This window comes from Melospiza melodia, unplaced genomic scaffold (assembly GCF_035770615.1).
Source record: "Melospiza melodia melodia isolate bMelMel2 unplaced genomic scaffold, bMelMel2.pri scaffold_90, whole genome shotgun sequence".
In the NCBI taxonomy this organism is placed as follows: Eukaryota; Metazoa; Chordata; class Aves; order Passeriformes; family Passerellidae; genus Melospiza; species Melospiza melodia.
The window spans coordinates 25,279-48,233 of NW_026948804.1; the positions used below are offsets into that span (position 1 = coordinate 25,279).

The 22,955-nt window shown below is 53.6% G+C and overlaps 1 protein-coding gene and 1 long non-coding RNA gene across 4 annotated transcripts; both read right to left on the bottom strand.

The window, feature by feature from the left end:
* Window positions 1-1,586: 1,586 nt before the first annotated feature.
* Window positions 1,587-15,230, bottom strand: LOC134414014 (FXYD domain-containing ion transport regulator 3-like). Of its 3 annotated transcripts, XM_063148015.1 has the most exons (8): window positions 15,183-15,230; window positions 12,936-12,994; window positions 12,106-12,135; window positions 10,884-10,907; window positions 7,282-7,356; window positions 5,543-5,573; window positions 2,479-2,522; window positions 2,227-2,383 (listed from the first exon to the last, which is right to left on the bottom strand). In XM_063148015.1, the coding sequence occupies exons 2-8, from the start codon at window positions 12,973-12,975 to the stop codon at window positions 2,376-2,378; spliced, it is 252 nt and encodes an 83-aa protein (XP_063004085.1). In that variant the 5' UTR covers window positions 12,976-12,994; window positions 15,183-15,230; the 3' UTR covers window positions 2,227-2,375. The 3 variants fall into 3 exon arrangements, 2 of the variants coding, with proteins under 2 accessions (XP_063004084.1, XP_063004085.1); XR_010026637.1 differs by lacking the exons at window positions 10,884-10,907; window positions 12,106-12,135; window positions 12,936-12,994; window positions 15,183-15,230 and adding exons at window positions 1,587-1,616; window positions 7,550-7,809 and having other exon boundaries at window positions 2,289-2,383; window positions 7,282-7,385; XM_063148014.1 differs by lacking the exons at window positions 10,884-10,907; window positions 12,106-12,135; window positions 12,936-12,994; window positions 15,183-15,230 and adding an exon at window positions 7,550-7,808 and having other exon boundaries at window positions 2,226-2,383; window positions 7,282-7,385.
* LOC134414016 (uncharacterized) lies at window positions 9,660-10,093 on the bottom strand. Its single transcript, XR_010026638.1, has 3 exons — window positions 10,013-10,093; window positions 9,825-9,855; window positions 9,660-9,730 (listed from the first exon to the last, which is right to left on the bottom strand). It is a non-coding gene; the product is annotated as an uncharacterized LOC134414016 (long non-coding RNA).
* Window positions 15,231-22,955: the final 7,725 nt, after the last annotated feature.

The window sequence follows — 22,955 nt, forward strand, 5'->3', positions numbered from 1 at the left end:
CGGCCCCAATGTCCCCAAGGCCACCACTGTCACCTCTGCTCTCGTGTCCTCTTCTGGTGTCACCATGGCCCCAATGTCCCCAAGGACTCGTGTCCCCTCCTGGTGCCACCATGGCCCCAATGTCCCCAAGGCCACCAATGACCCAAGGACTTGTGTCACCTTCTGGTGCCACCATGGCCCCGATGTCCCCAAGGCCACCATTGTCACCTCAGTGTCACCGCTGCTCTCGTGTCCTCTTCTGGTGCCACCATCGCCTCAGTGTCCCCAAGGTCCCCATCACCCTGGTGTCCCCAAGGCCACCATTGTCCCCTCCTGGTGCCACCATCACTCAATGTCCCCAGAGTCGCTGTCACCCTGATGTCACCCTTGGCTTTGTGTCCCCTCCTGGTGCCACCATCACCCCTATGTCCCCAAGGCCACTGTTGTCACCTCAGTGTCACCTCTGCCCTCGTGTCCTCTTCTGGTGCCACCATTGTCCCGATGTCCCCAAGGCCACCATGGCCCCAACGTCCCCAAGGTTTGTGTCCCCTCCTGGTGCCACCAATGTCCTGATGTCCCCAAGGCCACCAATGACCCAAGGACTTGTGTCACCTCCTGGTGCCACCATGGCCCCGGTGTCCCCAATGCCACCGTTGTCACCTCAGTGTCACCGCAGCCCACGTGTCCTCTTCTGGTGCCACCATCGCCTCAGTGTCCCCAAGGTCCCCATTGTCACCCCGGTGTCCCCAAGGCCACCATTGTCACCCCGATGTCCCCTCCCGGTGTCCCCGCTGTCCCCGTGTCCCCAGGGCCACCATTGTCACCCCGGTGTCCCCAAGGCCACCATTGTCACCCTGGTGTCCCCCCCCCTGGTGTCCCCGCTGTCCCCGCTGTCCCCTCCCCCAGTGACCAAAAATCGCTTTTTCAGCCATTTTTATTCATTGTCCTCGTTGGGGACATTTGGGGACAATTTGGGGACTTTTGGGGACATTTGGGGATATTTTGGGGCCATTTTGGGGCCATTTGGGGACATTTGGGAACAATCTGTGACATTTTGGGGTCATTTGGTGACATTTGGGGACATTTTGGGGCCATTTTGGGACATTTTGGGGACAATTGGGGACATTTTGGGGACAATTGGGGACATTTTGGGACATTTGGGGACATTTTGGGACATTTGGGGACATTTGTGACATTTGGGGCCTTTGGGGAACAATCTGGGGACATTTTGGGGACATTTGGGGACATTTTGGGGACAATTTGGGACATTTGGGGCCATTTGGGGACATTTAGAGACATTTTGGGGCCATTTTGGGGACATTTTGGGGACAATTTGGGACATTTGGGGCCATTTTGGGACATTTTGGGACATTTTGGGGCCATTTTGGGACATTCTGGGGACATTTGGTGCCATTTGGGGCCATTTAGGGACATTTTGGGGACATTTTGGGGCCATTTGTGGCCATTTTGGGGACATTTTGTGACATTTGGGGCCATTTGGAGCCATTTGGGAACAATCTGGGGCCATTTGGGGACATTTTGGGGACATTTAGGACCATTTGGGGCCATTTTGGGCCATTTGGGGACATTTGGGGCCATTTGGGAACAATCTGGGGCCATTTGGGGACATTTGGGGCCATTTTGGGACATTTTGGGGACATTTGGGGCCATTTTGGGGACATTTGGGGAACAATTAGGGCCATTTGGGGCCATTTGGGGACATTTTGGGGACAATTGGGGACATTTGGGGCCATTTTGGGGACATTTGTGACATTTGGGGCCATTTGGGAACAATCTGGGGCCATTTGTGGCCATTCTGGGGACATTTGGTGACATTTGGGGCCATTTGGAGCCATTTGGGAACAATCTGGTGACATTTTGGGGACATTTGGGGACATTTTGGGGACATTTGGGGCCATTTGGAGCCATTTGGGAACAATCTGGGGCGATTTGGGGACATTTGGGGACATTTGGGGACATTTGGGGACATTTGGGGACATTGAGGGACATTTTGGGGACAAATTGGGGCCGTTTGGGGACATTTTGGGGACAATTTGGGGACAATTTGGGGCCATTTGGGGACACTTTGGGGCCATTTGTGACATTTGGGGCCATTTGGGGACATTTTGGGGACATTTAGGACCATTTGGGGACAATTTGGGGCCATTTTGCCGCCATTTTGTGACATTTGGGGGATTTGAGGCCATTTTGTGACATTTGGGGACATTTTGGGACCATTTTGGGGACATTTTGCCGCCATTTTGTGACATTTTGGGGACATTTGGGGCCATTTTGGGGACATTTGGTGACATTTTGGGACATCTGGGGACATTTAGGACCATTTGGGGCCATTTTGGGGACACTTTGAGGCCCTCCTGGGGACGCTTGGGGACATCTCAGGCTCCTGTGGAGAGAGGGGCGGCTCAGGGGTGGCGCTGTCCCCTCGCTGTCCCCGAGGTGTCCCCAATGTCCCCAAGGGGGGGAGGGGACAGCGCTCACCTGTCCCACACGGGGGTGGCAGCTCCGGGGGGGGGCGGCGGCGGCTGCGGGGGGAGGGGACAGAGTGACGTCACCGATGTCACCGAATGTCACCAAGGTGTCACCGAGTGTCCCCCAACCCCCCCCCAATGTCCCCAAAATGTCCCCAAAATGTCCCCAACCCCGTCAATGTCCCCAAGTGTCCCCAACCCCCCCCAATGTCCCCAAATGTCCCCAACCCCGTCAATGTCCCCAAATGTCCCCAACCCCAATTCTCCCCCAATGTCCCCCAAAGTGTCCCCAACCCCCCAAATGTCCCCAAAGTGTCCCCAAAGTGCCCTAAAAGTGTCCCCAATGTCCCCAATGTCCCCAACCCCAAACCCCCCAATGTCCCCAAAGTGTCCCCAAAATGTCCCCGGATTTTCCCAAAATGTCCCCAAATGTCCCCAACCCCTTCAATGTCACCAAATGTCCCCAAAGTGTCCCCAATGTCCCCAAATCACCAAACCCCCCAAATGTCCCCAAATGTCCCCGACCCCCTCAAAGTCCCCAAATGTCCCCAAATGTCCCCAAATCCCAAAATGTCCCCAAATGTCCCCAAACCCTTTTATGTCCCCAACCCGTCAATGTCCCCAAATGTCCCCAAATGTCCCCAATGTTTCCAATGGCCCCAAATGTCCCCAATGTCCCCAACGTCCCCAAATCTCCCCAATCCCTGCAATGTCCCCAATGTCCCCAAATCACCAAACCCTCAAATGTCCCCAAATGTCCCCAAAATGTCCCCAAATGTCCCCAACCCCCAAATGTCGCTAAATGTCCCCAAAGTGTCCCCAATGTTTCCAACGACCCCAAATGTCCCCAAACCCCCCAAATGTCCCCAAATGTCCCCAACCCCAATTCTCCCCCAATGTCTCCAATGTCCCCAAACCCCCCAATGTCCCCAAAATGTCCCCAAAATGTCCCCAAATGTCCCCGGATTTTCCTAAAATGTCCCCAAATGTCCCCAACCCCTTCAATGTCACCAAATGTCCCCAAAGTGTCCCCAATGTCCCCAAATCACCAAACCCCCAAATGTCCCCAAATCCCAAAATGGCCCCAAATGTCCCCGAATTTCCCCAATCCCTGCAATGTCCCCAATGTCCCCAATCCCCCAAATGTCCCCAAATGTCCCCAAAATGTCCCCAAATATCCCCAACCCGTCAATGTCCCCAAATGTCCCCAATGTCCCCAAATGTCCCCAACCCCCAAAGTGTCCCCAAAGTGCCCCAAAAGTGTCCCCAGTGTCCCCAACCCCAAACCCCCCAATGTCCCCAAAATGTCCCCAAATGTCCCCAATGTCCCCAAATGTCCCCAAACCCCCAAATGTCCCCAAATGTCCTCGACCCCCTCAAAGTCCCCAAATGTCCCCAAAACGTCCCCAAATCCCAAAATGTCCCCAAATGTCCTCAACCCTCTCAATGTCCCCAAATGGCCCCCAGTGTCCCCAAATGTCCCCGAATTTCCCCAATCCCTTCAATGTCCCCAATGTCCCCAAATCCCCAACACCCAAATGTCCCCAAAGTGTCCCCAAATGTCCCCAAATGTCCCAAATGTCCCCAAATCACCAACACCCAATGTCCCCAAATGTCCCCAAAGTGTCCCCAGATGTCCCCAAATGTCCCCAAATGTCCCCAGTGTCCCCACCAGCAAGGTCCCCTCAGGTGTCCCCAGTGTCCCCAAATGGCCCCAACCCCCAATGTCCCCAAATCACCAAATGTCCCCAACCCCCTCCAAAGTGTCCCCAAATGTCCCCAACCCTCCCAATGTCCCCAAATGTCCCCAAATGTCCCCAAAGTGTCCCCAACCCCCAATGTCCCCAAATGTCCCCAAATCCCCCCAAATGTCCCCAAAGTGTCCCCAATGTTTCCAATGGCCCCAAATGTCCCCAAATCCTCGGTGTCCCCAAATGTCCCCAATCCCTTCAATGTCCCCAAATGTCCCCAAATCACCAAACCCTCAAATGTCCCCAAATGTCCCCAAAGTGTCTCCAACCTCAATGTCCCCAAATGTCCCCAACCCTCTCAATGTGCCCAAAATGTCCCCAAATGTCCCAAACCCCCAATGTCCCCAAATCACCAAATGTCCCCAACCCCCTCCAAAGTGTCCCCAAATGTCCCCAACCCTCCCAATGTCCCCAAATGTCCCCAAATGTCCCCAAATGTCCCCAAATGTCCCCAAACCCTTTTATGTCCCCAAGCCCCCAATGTCCCCAAATGTTCCCAGAGTGTCCCCAACCCGTCAATGTCCCCAAATGTCCCCAAAGTGTCCCCAATGTTTCCAATGGCCCCCAATGTCCCCAATGTCCCCAAAATGTCCCAAAGTGTCCACAACCCCCAATGTCCCCAATGTCCCCAAATGTCCCCAACCCCCAATTCCCTCCAAATGTCCCCAATGTCACCAGCCAAGTGTCCCCAAATGTCCCCAACCCTCTCAATGTCCCCAAATGTCCCCAATCCCTTTGATGTCCCCAATGTCCCCAAATCACCAAACTCCCAAATGTCCCCAATGTCCCCAAATGTCCCCAAAGTGTCCCCAATGTCCCCAAATGTCCCAAATCCCCTCAATGTCCCCAAGGTGTCCCCAAAGTGTCCCCAACCCCCAAATGTCCCCAAATGTCCCCGAACGTCCCCGACCCCCTCAAAGTCCCCAAAAGTCCCCAAAAGTCCCCAAATGTCCCCAAATCCCCAAATGTCCCCAAATGTCCCCAAATGTCCCCAAATCCCCAAATGTCCCCAAATGTCCCCAACCCCTTTTATGTCCCCAAGCCCCCAATGTCCCCAAATGTTCCCAGAGTGTCCCCAAAATGTCCCCAAATGTCCCCAATCCCTGCAATGTCCCCAATGTCCCCAAATCACCAAACCCCCAAATGTCCCCAAATGTCCCCAAAGTGTCCCCAACCCCCGATGTCCCCAAATGTCCCCAACCCTCCCAATGTCCCCAAATGTCCCCAAATGTCCCCAAATCCCCAATTCCCCCCAAATGTCCCCAAATGTCCCAAAGTGTCCCCCGATGTCCCCAAATGTCCCCCGATGTCCCCAGGTCCCACCTGGCCTTGCTGCGGCACTTGCACTTCCCACCTGAGGGGACACAGAGGGGACACCGGTGACACCGGGGACAGAGGGACAGGGACAGAGGGACACAGGGACAGAGGGACACAGGGACAGAGGGACACAGGGACAGAGGGACACACAGGGGACACACAGGGACACACAGGGACACAGAGGGGACACCGGTGACACCGGGGACAGAGGGACACAGGGACAGAGGGACAGAGGGACAGAGGGACAGAGGGACACAGGGACTGGGACACAGGGACAGAGGGACACAGGTGACAATGACAATGACACACAGGTGACAATGACAGTGACACACAAGTGACAATGACACACAGGTGACAATGACACTCAGGTGTCACTCACTGAAGAGCACGGCGATCCCCAGCACGCTCAGCACACACAGTGACAGTGACACAAGGTGACAGTGACACACAGGTGACAGTGACACACAGGTGACACAGGTGACAATGACACACAGGTGACAATGACACAGGTGACACAGGTGACAATGACAATGACACACAGGTGACAATGACACACAGGTGACAATGACACACAGGTGACAATGACACAGGTGTCACTCACTGAAGAGCACGGCGATCCCCAGCACGCTCAGCACACTCAGTGACAGTGACACACAGGTGACAATGACAATGACACACAGGTGACAATGACAATGACACACAGGTGACAATGACACACAGGTGACAGTGACACACAGGTGTCACTCACTGAAGAGCACGGCGATCCCCAGCACGCTCAGCACACACAGTGACAGTGACACACAGGTGACAATGACAATGACACACAGGTGACAATGACAATGACACACAGGTGACAATGACACACAGGTGACAGTGACACACAGGTGTCACTCACTGAAGAGCACGGCGATCCCCAGCACGCTCAGCACACACAGTGACAGTGACACACAGGTGACAGTGACAGTGACACACAGGTGACAGTGACAATGACACACAGGTGACAATGACAATGACACACAGGTGACACAGGTGACAATGACACAGGTGTCACTCACTGAAGAGCATGGTGATCCCCAGCACGCTCAGCACACACAGGTGACACACAGTGACAGTGACACACAGGTGACAGTGACAGTGACACACAGGTGACAATGACAATGTCACTCACTGAAGAGCACGGCGATCCCCAGCACGCTCAGCACACACAGGTGACAGTGACACACAGGTGACAGTGACAGTGACAGTGACAGGTGACACACAGGTGACAGTGACAATGACAATGACACCCAGGTGACAATGACAGTGTCACTCACTGAAGAGCACGGCGATCCCCAGCATGCTCAGCACACACAGTGACAGTGACACACAGGTGACACACAGTGACAGTGACACACAGGTGACAGTGACAATGACACACAGGTGACAATGACAGTGACACACAGGTGACAATGACACACAGGTGACAGTGACAATGACAGTGTCACTCACTGAAGAGCACGGCGATCCCCAGCACGCTCAGCACACACAGTGACAGTGACACAAGGTGACAGTGACAGTGACACACAGGTGACAATGACACACAGGTGACAATGACAGTGACACACAGGTGACAATGACAGTGACACACAGGTGACAATGACACACAGGTGACAATGACAATGACACAGGTGACAATGACAATGACACACAGGTGACAATGACAATGGCACACAGGTGACACAGGTGACAATGACAATGTCACTCACTGAAGAGCACGGCGATCCCCAGCACGCTCAGCACCGCGGCCACCACGAGGCCACCGACGCGCAGGTGACACCAGTCTGGGGACACAGGGACACCTTGGGGACACCTTGGGGACACCTGGGGACACCTGGGGACACTTTGGGACACCTTGGGGACACCTGGGGACACTTTGGGACACTTTGGGACACCTGGGGACACCTGGGGACACTTTGGGACACTTTGGGACACCTGGGGACACCTGGGGACACTTTTGGGGACACTTTGGGACACCTTGGGGACACCTGGGGACACTTTTGGGGGCACTTTTGGGGACACTTTGGAGAGACTTTAGGGTGTTTTGGGGACATTTTGGGACATTGTGGGGACAGCTGGGGACAGCTGTGACACACCTGGGGACACCTGAGGGGACCTTGGGGACACCTTGGGGACACCCTGGGGACATTTTGGAGACATTTGGGGACACCTTGAGGAGACTTTGGGGGCACCTGGGGACAGCTCTGACACACCTGGGGACACCTGGGGACATTTGGGGACACTTTGGGGACACCTTGGGGCACCTGAGGACACCTGGGGACACTTTTGGAGACACTTTGGGGACACCTGGGGACACTTTGGGACACCTGGGGACACCTGGGGACATTTGGGGACACCTGGGGACACTCTGGGACACCTGGCGACACCTTGGGGACACTTTTTGGGACATTTAGGGGACACTTTGGAGACACTTTAGGACGTTTTGGGACATTCTGGGGACAGCTGTGACACACCTGGGGACACCTGGGGACACCTGGGGACACTTTGGGGACACTTTAGAAACACCTGGGGGCACCTGAGGACACTTGGGGACACTTTTGGGGACACCTGGGGACACCCAAGGGCACCTTGGGGACACCTGTGACACACCTGGGGACACCTGGGGACAGCTTGGGGACACTTTGAGGACATTTTGGGGACACTTTAGGGACACCTGGAGACAATTTGGGGTCACCTGGGGACACTTTGTGACATCTTGGGGACACCTGGGGACATTTGGGGACATTTTCGGAGATCTGGGGAGACTTTGGGGACACCTGGGGACAGCTGTGACACACCTGGGGACTACTTGGGGACATTTGGAGACACTCTGGGGACCCCTGGGAATACGTGGGGACACTCTGGGGACACTTCAGGGACACCTGGGGACATCTGGGGACAGCTGAGGACACTTTGGGGACATTTAGAGGACACTTTGGAGACACTTTAGGATGTTTTGGGGACATTTCGGGACATTCTGGGGACAGCTGGGGACAGCTGTGACACACCTGGGGACACCTGAGGGGACCTTGGGGACAGCTGTGACACACCTGGGGACACCTTGGGGACATTTGGAGACACTCTGGGGACACCTGGGAATACGTGGGGACACTCTGGGGACACTTCAGGGACACCTGGGGACATCTGGGGACACCTGGGGACATTTTGGGACAGTTCAGAAACACCTGGGGGCACCTGAGGACACCTGGGGACACTTTGGGGACACCTTGGGGACACCTGGGGACACTTTGGGGACACTTTGTGACATCTTGGGGACACTCTGGGGACACTTTGGGGACACCTGGGGACACCTGGGGACAGCTTGGGGACACCTTGGACAGGGACAGGGAAACTTTGGGGACATTTGGGGACACCTGGGGACACCTGAGGGGACACCTGGGGACACCTGGGGACACTTCAGGGACACCTGGGGACACCTGGGGACACTCTGGGGACACCTGGGGACATCTAGGGGCACTTCAGGCACACCTGAGGGGACCTTGGGGACACCTGGGGACAGCTTGGACAGGGACAGGGACACTTTGGGGACATCTGGGGACACCTGGGGACACTTTGGGGCACCTGGGGACATTTGGGGACACCTGGGGACACTTTGGGGACACCTTGGGGACACCTGTGACACACCTGGGGACACCTGGGGACAGCTTGGGGACACTTTGAGGACATTTTGGGGACACTTTAGGGACACCTGGAGACAATTTGGGGTCACCTGGGGACACTTTGTGACATCTTGGGGACACCTGGGGACATTTGGGGACATTTTCGGAGATCTGAGGACACTTTGGGGTCACCTGGGGACAGCTGTGACACACCTGGGGACACCTTGGGGACATTTGGAGACACTCTGGGGACCCCTGGGAATACGTGGGGACACTCTGGGGACACTTTGGGACACCTGGGGACATCTGGGGACAGCTGAGGACACTTTGGGGACATTTAGAGGACACTTTGGAGACACTTTAGGATGTTTTGGGGACATTTCGGGACATTCTGGGGACAGCTGGGGACAGCTGTGACACACCTGGGGACACCTGAGGGGACCTTGGGGACAGCTGTGACACACCTGGGGACATTTTGGAGACATTTGGGGACACCTTGAGGAGACTTTGGGGGCACCTGGGGACACCTTGGGGACACCTGGGGACATTTGGGGACACCTGGGGACACCTTGGGGACACTTTGGGGACACCTTGGGGACACCTTGGGACAGCTGTGACACACCTGGGGACACCTGGGGACACCTTGGGGACATTTGGGGACACCTGGGGACATTTTGGGACACTTTAGAAACACCTGGGGGCACCTGAGGACACTTGGGGACACTTTTGGGGACACCTTGGGGACATTTGGGGACACTTTGGGGCACCTGGGGACAGCACAGGGACACCCTGGGGACACCTTGGGGACATCTGGGGACACCTGGGGACAGCTTGGGGACACCTGTGACACACCTGGGGACACCTGGGGACAGCTTGGGGACACTTTGGGGACATTTTGGGGACACCTGGGGACATTTGTGGACATTTTCGGAGATCTGGGGAGACTTTGGGGACAGCTGGGGACATTTGGGGACACCTGGGGACACCTGAGGGGACCTTGGGGACACCCGGGGACACTTTGTGACATCTTGGGGACACTCTGGGGACACTTCAGGGACACCTGGGGACATTTGGGGACACCTGGGGGCACCTGGGGACACCTTGGGGACACCTTGGACAGGGACAGGGACACTTTGGGGACACTTCAGGGACACCTGGGGACACCTGGGGACACTCTGGGGACACCTGGGGACATCTAGGGACACTTCAGGGACACCTGAGGGGACCTTGGGGACACCTTGGACAGGGACAGGGACACTTTGGGGACATTTGGGGACACCTGGGGACACATGGGGACACTTTGGGGACACCTTGGGGACACTCTGGGGACACCTGGGGACATCTAGGGACACTTCAGGGACACCTGAGGGGACCTTGGGGACACCTGGGGACAGCTTGGACAGGGACAGGGACACTTTGGGGACATTGAGGGACACCTGGGGACATTTGGGGACACCTGGGGACATTTGGGGACACCTGGGGACAGCTTGGGGACACTTTGGGGACACTTTAGAAACACCTGGGGGCACCTGAGGACACTTTGGGGACACCTTGGGGACACCTGGGGACAATTTTGGGACACCTGTGACAAACCTGGGGACATTTGGGGCCATTTGGGGACATTTGGGGACATTTTGGGGCCATTTGGGGACATTTGGGGCCCTCCCGGTTTGTCCCAGTTTGTCACTCACCGTACTGGAACGGACTGGAGGCACCTGGGGGGGAGGGGAGGGGTCAGACACCAGTACAGACCAGTATAAACCAGTATAAACCAGTATAAACCAGTATGGACCAGTACGGACCAGTATGGACCAGTATGGACCAGTATGGACCAGTATAAACCAGTATGGACCAGTATGGACCAGTATAAACCAGTATGGACCAGTATGGACCAGTATAAACCAGTATGGACCAGTACGGACCAGTACGGACCAGTATAAACCAGTATGGACCAGCACGGACCAGTATGGACCAGTATGGACCACTATAAACCAGTATGGACCAGTATGGACCAGTATGGACCAGTATGGACCACTATAAACCAGTATAAACCAGTATGGACCAGTATAAACCAGTACGGACCAGTATGGACCAGTATGGACCAGTATGGACCAGTATAAACCAGTATAAACCAGTATGGACCAGTATAAACCAGTATGGACCAGTATGGACCAGTATAAAACAGTATGGACCAGTATGGACCAGTATGGACCAGTACGGACCAGTATGGACCAGTATGGACCAGTATAAACCAGTATAAACCAGTACGGACCAGTATGGACCAGTACAAACCAGTATGGACCAGTATAAACCAGTATGGACCAGTACGGACCAGTATGGACCAGTATGGACCAGTATGGACCAGTATGGACCAGTATAAACCAGTATAGACCCTCCCTCCCAGTATAAAGCAGTTTGGGCTTTCTTTCCCAGTATAAACCAGTATCCCCAGTTTGTCCCAGTGCCTCCCAGTATAACCCAGTTCAATCCCAGTCCCTCCCAGTACAAACCAGTATAACCCAGCTCAATCCCAGTACAAACCAGTATAACCCAGCTCAATCCCAGTACAAACCAGTATAACCCAGCTCAGTCCCAGTACAAACCAGTATAACCCAGTACAAACCAGTACAAACCAGTATAACCCAGCTCAATCCCAGCTCAATCCCAGTACAAACCAGTACAAACCAGTATAACCCAGTTCAATCCCAGTCCCTCCCAGTACAAACCAGTATAACCCAGCTCAATCCCAGTACAAACCAGTATAACCCAGTACAAACCAGTACAAACCAGTATAACCCAGTTCAATCCCAGTCCCTCCCAGTACAAACCAGTATAACCCAGTTCAATCCCAGTCCCTCCCAGTATAACCCAGCTCAATCCCAGTACAAACCAGTATAACCCAGTATCACTCACCGGGGGGGTCTCCTCTGGCCAGGGACAGCACTGGGGGGGGGGAGGGGACACCAGTTAAACCAGTTAAACCAGTATGGGGGGGGCACCGGGCCCAGTTCTTCCCAGTTCCATCCCAGTTCCATCCCAGTATAAACCAGTACCTCCCCTTCCCTCCCAGTATCTCCCAGTCCCTCCCAGTTCATCCCAGTCCATCCCAGTTTATCCCAGTAACCCCAAAATCATCCCAGTTCAGACCAGTCCATCCCAGTTTATCCCAGTAACCCCCAATCCCCTCCCAGTCCCTCCCAGTTTGTCCCAGTCTCCTCCCAGTATAAACCAGTATCTCCCAGTCCCTCCCAGTTCTCCCTCAGTTCCCTCCCAGTCCCTCCCAGTCCCTCCCAGTCCATCCCAGTCCCTCCCAGTTCATCCCAGTCCCTCCCAGTTCCATCCCAGTCCCTCCCAGTTCATCCCAGTATCTCCCAGTTCCCCCATCTCCCCCAGTTCCTCCCAGTTTGTCCCAGTTTGTTCCCCTCCCTCCCAGTTCCCTCCCAGTATAAACCAGTCCATCCCAGTTCCCTCCCAGTATAAACCAGTCCCTCCCAGTTCCATCCCAGTATAACCCAGTTCATCCCAGTTCCATCCCAGTCCCTCCCAGTTTGTCCCAGTCCCTCCCAGTCCCTCCCAGTTTGTCCCAGTCCCTCCCAGTCCATCCCAGTTTGTCCCAGTCCCTCCCAGTCCATCCCAGCTCCCTCCCAGTATAACCCAAACCCCTCCCAGTTCCCTCCCATTCTAACCCAGTTCACCCCAGTCCCTCCCAGTTTGTCCCAGTCCCTCCCAGTTTGTCCCAGTACCTCCCAGTATCACCAGTGCCCGCAGCCGCTCTCGCTCCATTCCGTGACCTTTGAGGGAACTGGGACAGACTGGGATGGACTGGGAGGGAACTGGGAGGGACTGGGAGGGACTGGGACAAACTGGGAGGGACTGGGATGGACTGGGTTATAATGAGAGGGAACTGGGAGGGACTGGGATGGACTGGGATGGACTGGGAGGGACTGGGATGGACTGGGATGGAACTGGGATGGACTGGGAGGGACTGGGATAGACTGGGATGGACTGGGAGGGACTGGGATGGAACTGGGATGGACTGGGAGGGACTGGGATAGACTGGGATGGACTGGGAGGGACTGGGATGGACTGGGATGAACTGGGATGGAACTGGGAGGGACTGGGAGGGACTGGGAGGGCACTGGGTCATACTGGGAGGGGACTGGGGGGAACTGGGATGGTTTTGGGGTTACTGGGATAAACTGGGAGGGCACTGGGACAAACTGGGACAAACTGGGAGGGGATTGGGGGCAACTGGGGAGAACTGGGAGGGACTGGGATATACTGGGAGGGGACTGGGATGGACTGGGATATACTGGGAGGGAACTGGGATGGACTGGGATATACTGGGAGGGGACTGGGAGGGACTGGGTTATACTGGGAGGGACTGGGAAGGGATTGGGACAAACTGGGGGGGACAGGAGGGGAACTGGGATGAACTGGGATGAACTGGGATGGATGGGCTATACTGGGTTATACTGGGAGGGACTGGGAGGGGATTGAGGGATACTGGGAGGGACTGGGGCAAAATCTGGAGGAACTGGGAGGGCACTGGTTTATACTGGGAGGGCACTGGTTTATACTGGGAGGGCACTGGGAGGGACTGGGGGTGCACTGGGAGGGGTCTGGGTCATACTGGGAGGGACTGGGATGAACTGGGAGGGGATTGAGGGATACTGGGAGGGGATTATGACAAACTGGGAGGGACTGGGAGGGAAATGGGAGAAACTGGGAGAGACTGGGATAAACTGGGAGAGACTGGGATAAACTGGGAGAGACTGGGATAAACTGGGAGGGGACTGGGAGGGACTGGGTTATACTGGGAGGGGACTGGGATAAACTGGGAGGGACTGGGTTATACTGGGAGGGACTGGGTTATACTGGGATGGACTGGGTTAAACTGGGAGGGACTGGGATAAACTGGGAGAGACTGGGAGGGACTGGGATAAACTGGGAGGGGACTGGGTTAAACTGGGGGGAACTGGGTTATACTGGGAGGGACTGGGTTAAACTGGGAGGGACTGGGTTAAACTGGGAGGGACTGGGTTATACTGGGAGGGACTGGGTTAAACTGGGAGGGACTGGGTTATACTGGGAGGGACTGGGTTAAACTGGGAGGGACTGGGTTAAACTGGGAGGGACTGGGTTATACTGGGAGGGACTGGGTTAAACTGGGAGGGACTGGGTTATACTGGGAGGGAACTGGGTTAAACTGGGATGGACTGGGTTAAACTGGGAGGGACTGGGTTAAACTGGGAGGGACTGGGTTAAACTGGGAGGGACCGGGGCCGGCTGAGTCACTGGGATTCCTGAGCAGGGCGGGACTGGGACAAACTGGGGGGAACTGGGACAAACTGGGACGGACTGGGAGGGACTGGGAGGGACTGGGCGGGGACTGGGTTATACTGGGAGGGACTGGGCGGGGACTGGGCGGGACTGGGAGGAACTGGGAGGGACTGGAAACAACTGGGGGGAACTGGGGGGGGGGGGGATGAGTCACTGGGATTCCTGAGCAGGGCGGGACTGGAACAAACTGGGACAAACTGGGACAAACTGGGACAAACTGGAACAAACTGGGACAAACTGGGACAAACTGGGGGGGACTTGGGGGGGGACTGGGAGTTATTGGGGGGCTACTGGGATGGACTGGGATGGACTGGGGGGCACTGGGAGGGACTGGGCGGGTCACTAGGGGTTACTGGGAATTACTGGAGAGTTACTGGAGGGTTACTGGGATGAACTGGGGAGTTACTGGGATGGACTGGGGAGTGCTGGGTGTTACTGGGAATGTACTGGGATGAACTGGGGAGTTACTGGGATGGACTGGGGAGCACTGGGAGTTACTGGGATGGACTGGGAGTTACTGAGAAGTTACTGGGAGTTACTGGGCTGAACTGGGAGTTACTGGGAGTTAGTGGGGGGTTACTGGGAAGTTACTGGGAGTTACTGGGGGGTTACTGGGATGAACTGGGAGTCACTGGGGCCCCACTCACCTTCCCAGAGCAGCCGCTGGAACTGGAAATGGGGGGGGGAGACTGGGAGGGGCGGGGCTAAGGAAGGGGGCGTGGTCATAGAAGGGGCGTGGTCACAAAAGGGGCGGGGCCAGAGCTGAGGAGGGGCCGGGGACGGACTGGGACAAACTGGGGGGTACTGGGATGGACTGGGAGGGAGTGGGGCAAACTGGGGGATACTGGGATGGACTGGGACAGACTGGGATGAACCGGGAGATACTGGGAGCGATACTGGGATGAACTGGGACAGACTGGGAACAGCGCTGGGATGGACTGGGAGGGACACTGGGGCTGTACTGGTCTGTACTGGGATGAACTGGGAGAGACTGGCCGTCACTGGAAGGGTTAAAGGGGCTGTTCCCGCCCCCGCCGCCTCCCATTGGCTGACGCTCCCGCCCGTCACTTCCTGCAACCAATCAGCGCCTGGGACTAGGACTTGGGGGCGGGGCCTGGAGTCGGCGCCATTTTAGAGACGTTTAGCCTACAACTCCCGTCATGCCCCGCGGACCCATAGACCCTAATGGAGCCGAGCCTACAACTCCCGTCACGCCCCGCGGCCCCATAGACCCTAATGGAGCAGGGCATACAGCTCCCGTCATGCCCCGCGGCCTCATAGACCCTAATGGAGCCGGGCCTACAGCTCCCGTCATGCCCCGCGGCCCCATAGACCCTAATGGAGCCGTGCCTACAGCTCCCGTCATGCCCCGCGCTCCCCACAGCGCCCGTTCTCGCCTTCCCGAGCCCCATTGGCGCCCCCAGACCCTGCGGGACCCCCGGCTGCCCCCCCAGATCCCACACGGGACCCCCAAACGCCCCCGGGCACACAGAGACCTCCAAGCGCCGCTTTCAGGCCTACACCTCCCGTCCTCCCCCGCGGCCACAGAGCCCCCTCATGGCCGAGTTCTGGCCCGGCCAGTCCCGCTCATGTCCCGCGCCCCAAGGAGACCCCTCAGAGCCCCCCAGGTACCCCCCAAGGGCTCCCCGAGCCCACAAGGTCCCCCCAGGTGCCTCCCAAGGCCACAGGGTCCTCCCAGGGGCCCTCCCGGACCCCCAAATGCTCCGTCACAGCCACTTTCGGGACCACAGCTCCCATCGTGCCCCGCGGCCCTATTAAGCACCTTAGAAGCAGCGCCTCTATCACCCATGATGCCCCGCGGCCTCATTAAAGCAAAGCCTTAATCTCCTGTGATGCACCGCGCCTCTAATAAAGCAGCGCATACAACTCCCATCATCCTCCGCTCCCCATAGATCCCTATTATATCTGTGCATACAACTCCCATCATCCCCCGCGTCCCATACATCCCCGTTATACCCGCGCATACAACTCCCATCATCCCCCGCGCTCCACAGATCCCTAGTATACCCGCGCATACAACTCCCATCATTCCCTGCGCTCCATAGACTCCCGTTATGCCTGCGCCTCCAACTCCCATCACCCCCCGCGCTCCATAGAGCCCCATTATACCCGCGCATACAACTCCCATCATCCCTCGCGCCCCATAGAGCCCCATTGTACCCACGCCTTCAACTCCCATCACCCCCCGCGCCCCTCAGATCGCCATTAATTCCCTCCCACACCCCAAAACCCCCCCAAAACCAGGAAAAAACCCCAAATTTATTTGACCACCAACACTCAGACACCTCCGAGCTCCCAAATCCTTTAATATTCACAATTTCCTCCTGTTTAACCCTTTCTCCCACGCCGTTCAGCTCAGCGGGTTTGACTGAGCTCCATCTGCTCCATGGGGCTTTTGGGGGGGATTTTGGGTTTTTGGGGTCCCTCAGAGCAGGGCCCGGCCCCGCTGGGTGAGCAGGACCCCGAATCTCCGTTTCAGGGCCAGGCGGTGCCGCGAGAATTTGTCATCGGGGGAGAAGCGGGCGGGGTGGGCCGAGCGTGTGGGGAGCCCGGCCGGGGACACTTTCTGAGGGGAAAATTACACAAAATCCTAAAATATTGTACAAAATCGTATAAATTACCCGAAATCCCCTCTCAGGATAGCCAAAATCCCCCGAAATCCCCCCAAATTCCCTTCAGAATCCTTAGAACTCCCCCCAGATTCCTCTCCTCAGGACACCCGAAATTTCCCGCCAAATTCCCCCCTCAGGACACCCCAAAATTCCTCCAAAATCCCAAAACTGCCACCTCAGGACACTCAAAATCCCACAATTCCTCCCAAAATGCCCTAAATTCCTCCTAAATCCTCCAAATTCCCACTCAGAACACCCAAAATCCCCAAAAATGCCCCCAAATTTCCCCCTCAGGACACCCAAAATCCCTCAAACTCCCCCAAATTCCCCCTCAGGACATCAAAAATCCTCCAAAATTCCCCAGATTCTCCCCAAATTCCCCTCAGGACACCCAAAATCCACAAAAATCTCCACAAAATTTCCCAAATTCCCCCAAAATCCCCTCTAAGGACGCCTAAAATTCCTCAAATTCTCTCAAAATCCTCCAAATTCCCCCTCAGGACACTCAAAATCCCCAAATTTCCTCCAAATGCCCCAATTTCCCCAAAATCTCCCAAATTCCCCCCTCAGGATCCCCCAAATTACCCCAAAATCCACAAAGTGCCCCTCAGGACACCCAAAATGCCCCAAATTCCTCCAAAATCTACCAAATTTCGCCTCAGGACACCCTAATTCCCCCAAAATAAAAAAATTTCCCAAAAATTCCCTCCCAGGACACCCAAAATCCTACAAAAATCCCCAAATTCCCCTCTCAGGACACCTAAAATCCCTCCAATTCCCTCAAAATCCCCCCAAATCCTCCAAAATCCCCCAAATTCCCCCTCAAGACAACAAAAATCCCCCAAATTCCTCTGAAATTCCCCAAATTTCCCCTCAGAACACCCAAAATCCACAAAAATCCCCCAAACTCCCCTCTAAGGACACCTAAAATCCTCAAATTCTCTCAAAATCCCCCAAATTCCCCCTCAGGACACCCAAAATCCCCCAAATCCCCAAATTTCCCCCAAATGCCCCAATTTCCCCAAAATCTCCCAAATTCCCCCAAAATCCCCAAAATTCCCACTCAGGATCTCCCAAATTCCCGCAAAATCCCCAAAATTCCCCCTCATGATGCCCAAAATCCCCCAAATTCCCCCCAAAATCCCCAAATTCCTCCCAAATTTCCTCCAAATTCCCTCAAATTCTCCCTCAGGACATCAAAAATCCTCCAAAATTCCCCAGATTCTCCCCAAATTCCTCCAAAAGTTCCCCCTCAGGACACCCAAAATCCACAAAAATCCCCCCAAAATTCCCACAAAATTCCCTCTAAGGACACCTAAAATCCTCAAATTCCCTCCAAATCCCCCAAATTCCTCCAAAACTCCCCCAAATTCCCCCCTTGGGACACCAAAATCCCCCAAATTCCCATTTTTAGTCCTGAATTCTCCTTTCCGGGATCAAAATTCTCCATTTTTAGTCCCAAATTCTCCCCTTTTTCACCCCAAAATTCCTTTTCTTGGACCCAAACTTTCCATTCCTTGACACAAAATCTCCTTTTTTACTTTGCAATTTTCTCTTTTGGAGCCCAAATTTTCCCTTGTTTCAGCCCAAATTCCCCTTCTGGAGTTTAATCTTCCCACATGAGCACCCAAATTCCCTTTTTTGGTACAAATTTCCCATTTTTGGCTCCAATCTTCCCACCTGAGTGCCCAAATTCCCATTTTTAGTTCCAATTTCTCCCTTTTTGGACCAAAATTACCCTTTTTTAGTGCCAATTTTCCCTTTTTTCGACCCCAAAAAAAAAAAAAAAAAAAAAAAGGGGGGGAATTTGGGACGAAAAAAGAGAAATTTGGGTCCTAAAATGGAGAATTTGGGTCCAAAAATGGGAATTTGGGTGTCCCGATGGGGAGATTGGAGCCAAAAAAGGAATTTTGGAGTAAAAAAGGGAAATTTGTGCCCCCAGAATTTTCATTTTTGGCCCAAATTTCTCCCTTTTAGCCAAAAATCCCCATTTTTAGTCCCAAATTTTCCCTTTTTTCACCCAAAACTTTCCCTTCCTGCACCCAAATTCCCATTTTTAGTCCCAAATTCCCATTTTTGAACCCAAATTCTCCTTTTTGGGGGCACAAATTTCCCTGTTTTAGAACCAAAATTCATTTTTTGTGTCCAATCTCCCCATCTGGGCACTCAAATTCCCATTTTTGGACCCAAATTCTCCCTTTTTGGTGCCAAAATCCCCCTTTAGACCAAAATTTCCCTTTTTAGTCCAATTTTCCCCTTTTGTAGACCAAATTTCACCTTTTTTAGATCCATACTTCTCACCTGAGGACCCAAATTCCCTTTTTTGGTAAAAATTTGCCTTTTTTGGACCCAAATTCTCCCATTTTCAGCCCAAATTCTCCATTTTTGGACCCAAATTTCCCTTTTTTATACCCAAATTCTCCCTTTTTGGACCCAAATTCTCCTTTTCTGGTACAAATTTCCCTTTTTTGGAGCCAAATTCTCCTTTGTTAGTCCTAAATTTCCCCCTTTTTAGTCCCAAATTTCCCTTTTTTAGTTCCAAATATTCCTTTTCTGGTACAAATTTCTCATTTTTGCCCCAAATTCTCCATTTTTAAACCCAAATTTCCCTTTTTAGACCCAAATTCCCCCTTTATGGACCCAAATCCCCCCTGTTTAGTCCCAAATTCCGCTTTTTTAGTCCCAAATTTCCTTATTTTAATCCCAAATTTCCCTTTTTTAGTCCCAAATTCTCCCTTTTTAGTCCCTATTTCCCCATTTCCAGTCCCAAATTCCCATTTCTTATTCCCAAATTCCCCTTTTTTCTAACAAATTTTGCCTTTTCGCCTCACAACTCCCATCCCAATTCCCCCCTCAGCCCACCCAACCTCTCCCTCATCGCTCCCAAACCGCTCCCAAGGCACCCAAACCCCGCGGATCCCCTCAGAACCCTCCCCAAAATCCCCAAAATCCCCCAAATCGCCCAAAATTTGCAAAAATCGCCCCAAAATCCCCTCGGTACCTTGAGGGTATAAACGCGCTCCCCGCGCTCGTTCTCGTAGCACGGCAGGAACATGGCGGCGGTGGCGGGAAACAGAACCGGAAGTCGCCTCAGGATTAAAGGAGATGTGGGCGGGGTTTTTAGCAGAAGTTAGAGGAGGGGGTGATGGGAAATGTAGTCCCGGAATGGAGCGGGAGCACAGAAAGGAAGTGGGCGGGTTTTTCAGGGGAAGTGAGCGAAGGGGATGATGGGAAATATAGTCCCAGACGGGAGTGGAAGTACCGGGCGGAAAAAAAGAGGAATTTGGGACCAGAAAGGGAAAGTTTGGGTCAAAAAAGGAGAATTTTGGTCCAAAATGGGAATTTGTGCCCAAAAATGGGAATTTGGGCACTAAGGGGAGGTTTGAAGCCAAAAATGGGAATTTGAGTCGAGGAAAAAAGAATTTGGACCAAAAAAGAGGAAATTTAGGTCCAAAGAGGAGAATTTTGGATTAAAAAATGGAACTTTGTGCACAAAAAAGGGAATTTGTGAAACAACAATGGGAAATTGGGTCAAAAAATGGGAATTTAGGCTGAAAAAAGGGAAAATTTGGGTCCAAAAAGGAGAATTTGGGACTAAAAAAGGGAATTTGGGTCCAGGAAGGGAAAGTTTGGGTCAAGAAGAAGAATTTGTGTCCAAAAATGGAGAATTTCGACCAAAAAAGTGGAATTTGGACAAAGAAAATGGAAATTTGTGCCCAAAAAGAGAAAATTTGGGTCCAAAAATGGGAATTTTCGTCATAAAAGGGAAATTTGAGTTCCTAAAAGGAGAATTTTGGTTGAAAAAAGGAGAATTAGCTTCAAAAAAGGGAATTTGAGCAACAAAAAGGAGAAATTTGGACCTAAAAAGGGAATTTGGGAAAAAAGAGGAAAAATTGTGGCCAAAAATGGGAATTTGGGTGCTCAGAATGGAAGTTTGGACCCAAAAATGGAAATTTGGGACTAAACAATTGAAATTTGTGACCAAAAAAGGGAATTTGAGCAACAAAAAGGGGAATTTGGGCTGAAAAAAGGGAAAATTTGGGTCCAAAAAATGAGAATTTGGGACTCAAAAAGGCAAATTTGTGCCCCACAAATGGGAAATTTGGGCCCAGGAAAAAAGAATTTGGAGCAAAAAAAGGAAATTTGGGGAGAAAAAAGGGGAATTTGGGGCCAAAAATGGAAAGACTGGGCTCAAAAAGGGGAATTTGTGCTGAAAAAAAGGTAAAGTGGGTAAAAAAAAGGGAATTTGTGCTGAAAAAAAGGAAAATTTGGGTCCAAAAATTGTAAATTTTTTGTGGGAAAAAAAGGGAATTTGGATGCAAAAAATGGGAAATTGGGCTGATAAATGAAGAATTGTCGCAGAATGAGGCCTTTGTCGGGGATGAGCCATTTGCCGGGTGCAGGGAAAACTCGGACACTCAATATGAGTCAGCAGCAAGTTCCGTTTATTGAAGAGAGCATCAGACACTGATACAGCAAGTAATGAGCTCATGAATATTCTGTGAGCCAAGCGATCTATTGGTTAAACTAAACATCAATTCTCCCTCATTCCTTTGGGCCTACGTTCTCTATTTCCCACGTCTCTCTGTCCACTCGTTATCATACCCAGCTAGGCCCAAGGACGCGCTGTCTTGCAGGTGCAGGACTCGGAATTAGCAACAGCCTTGTGCTTTTCCAGTCTCTAGTCAGCGAAATTCCCAACAGGTGGGGACTGAGGACAGCAGGGGAGAACCCTGGGAGGGACTGAAGGGTGGTGTCAGAGACGGTGAAGCCTTTTGACATAGTAGAGAAAAGCCAGAAAAAGCCCAAATTAATGCCAAGGGCACCTGGAGAGGCCCAGATTCAGAACAAATGTTTTGCAGAGAAAAGAACACACCTCACAACTTTGTAAAAGTTGTAAAGCCCGGTATGCTTTTATTACGACGCACGCCGGACGCAAGCCCCCAAAAAGGCAAGCGTGCCTCTGAAGACCTTGGGTCTTCTTTTATCCCCCTTCCAAATGCATATGCATACAGTTTCACAATAAGTTCATACATATTCATTCCGTGTGACATTTAGCACCAGTTCTTCTTTATCAAAAGAATTTCTATGTCTGGGGCAGATTGACCTTGTGGTCATTTCTGTTTTTCTTTCTCTGTGTCCTTGTTGTCTCTAAAATGCGGCTTTTCCTTCAGCTTTGGCTCCACAGACTCCTGACCTCTTCCAGACACTTCACCTAATTCAGAATAAATCTTTACTCTGTCTCACAAAGACAATGGAGTTTCTCTCCCAGGACAGGGCTGTGGTGCAACACATCACCCAGAAGGAGCCTGGGCCAGCCCCAGGCTCTGTGTGGGCAGGCAGAGGCAGGCAGGAGGCAGAGCTGTCAGCAAAGGAAGGGCCCAGCCAGGTGGGGCAGCCGGGGGATGCCGACAGCCTGCAGGGACAGAGGCGCAGGGCAGGGACACCGTGGGACAGCCTGGGCTGCACAGGGCACAGGGATGGGCAGCAGCTGCGAGACAGCCCTGCCAGAGCCAACTTGGGCAGCACTTTGGCCATGGCTGCTGGGCCTGGGCCTGAGGCAGGAGCAGGAGACAAGTGACCCTTGCAGGCCTGGGGCCTCATTGCCTCCTTGTCCCTGCTCAGCAGCCTGGCAGGGGCCGCCCCATGCTCCTGCCCTTGCCATTGCACATCCCCACATGCCAGTGCCCATCCTGGCAAGAGCCCTGAGCAAGGAGGGAGGGACAGCATCTGCCTGGCCAGGGGCTGGGGCTCAGGCCTTGGCCCTTGGCATTCCTCAAACACATC

Bases quoted from the DNA above. Each gene is read 5' to 3' on its own strand.
- LOC134414014 (XM_063148014.1), bottom strand. From the start codon at position 7,626: ATGTCCCCAAAACACCCTAAAGTCTCTCCAAAGTGTCCCCAAAAGTGC. The intron at 7,386-7,549 runs GTGTCCCAAAGT...GGTGTCCCCAAG, and splicing joins TGTCCCCAGGTGTCCCCAAG to GTGTCCCCAAGGTGTCCCTG. The intron at 2,523-5,542 runs GTGGGACCTGGG...CTCCCCCCGCAG, and splicing joins AAGTGCCGCAGCAAGGCCAG to CCGCCGCCGCCCCCCCCCGG.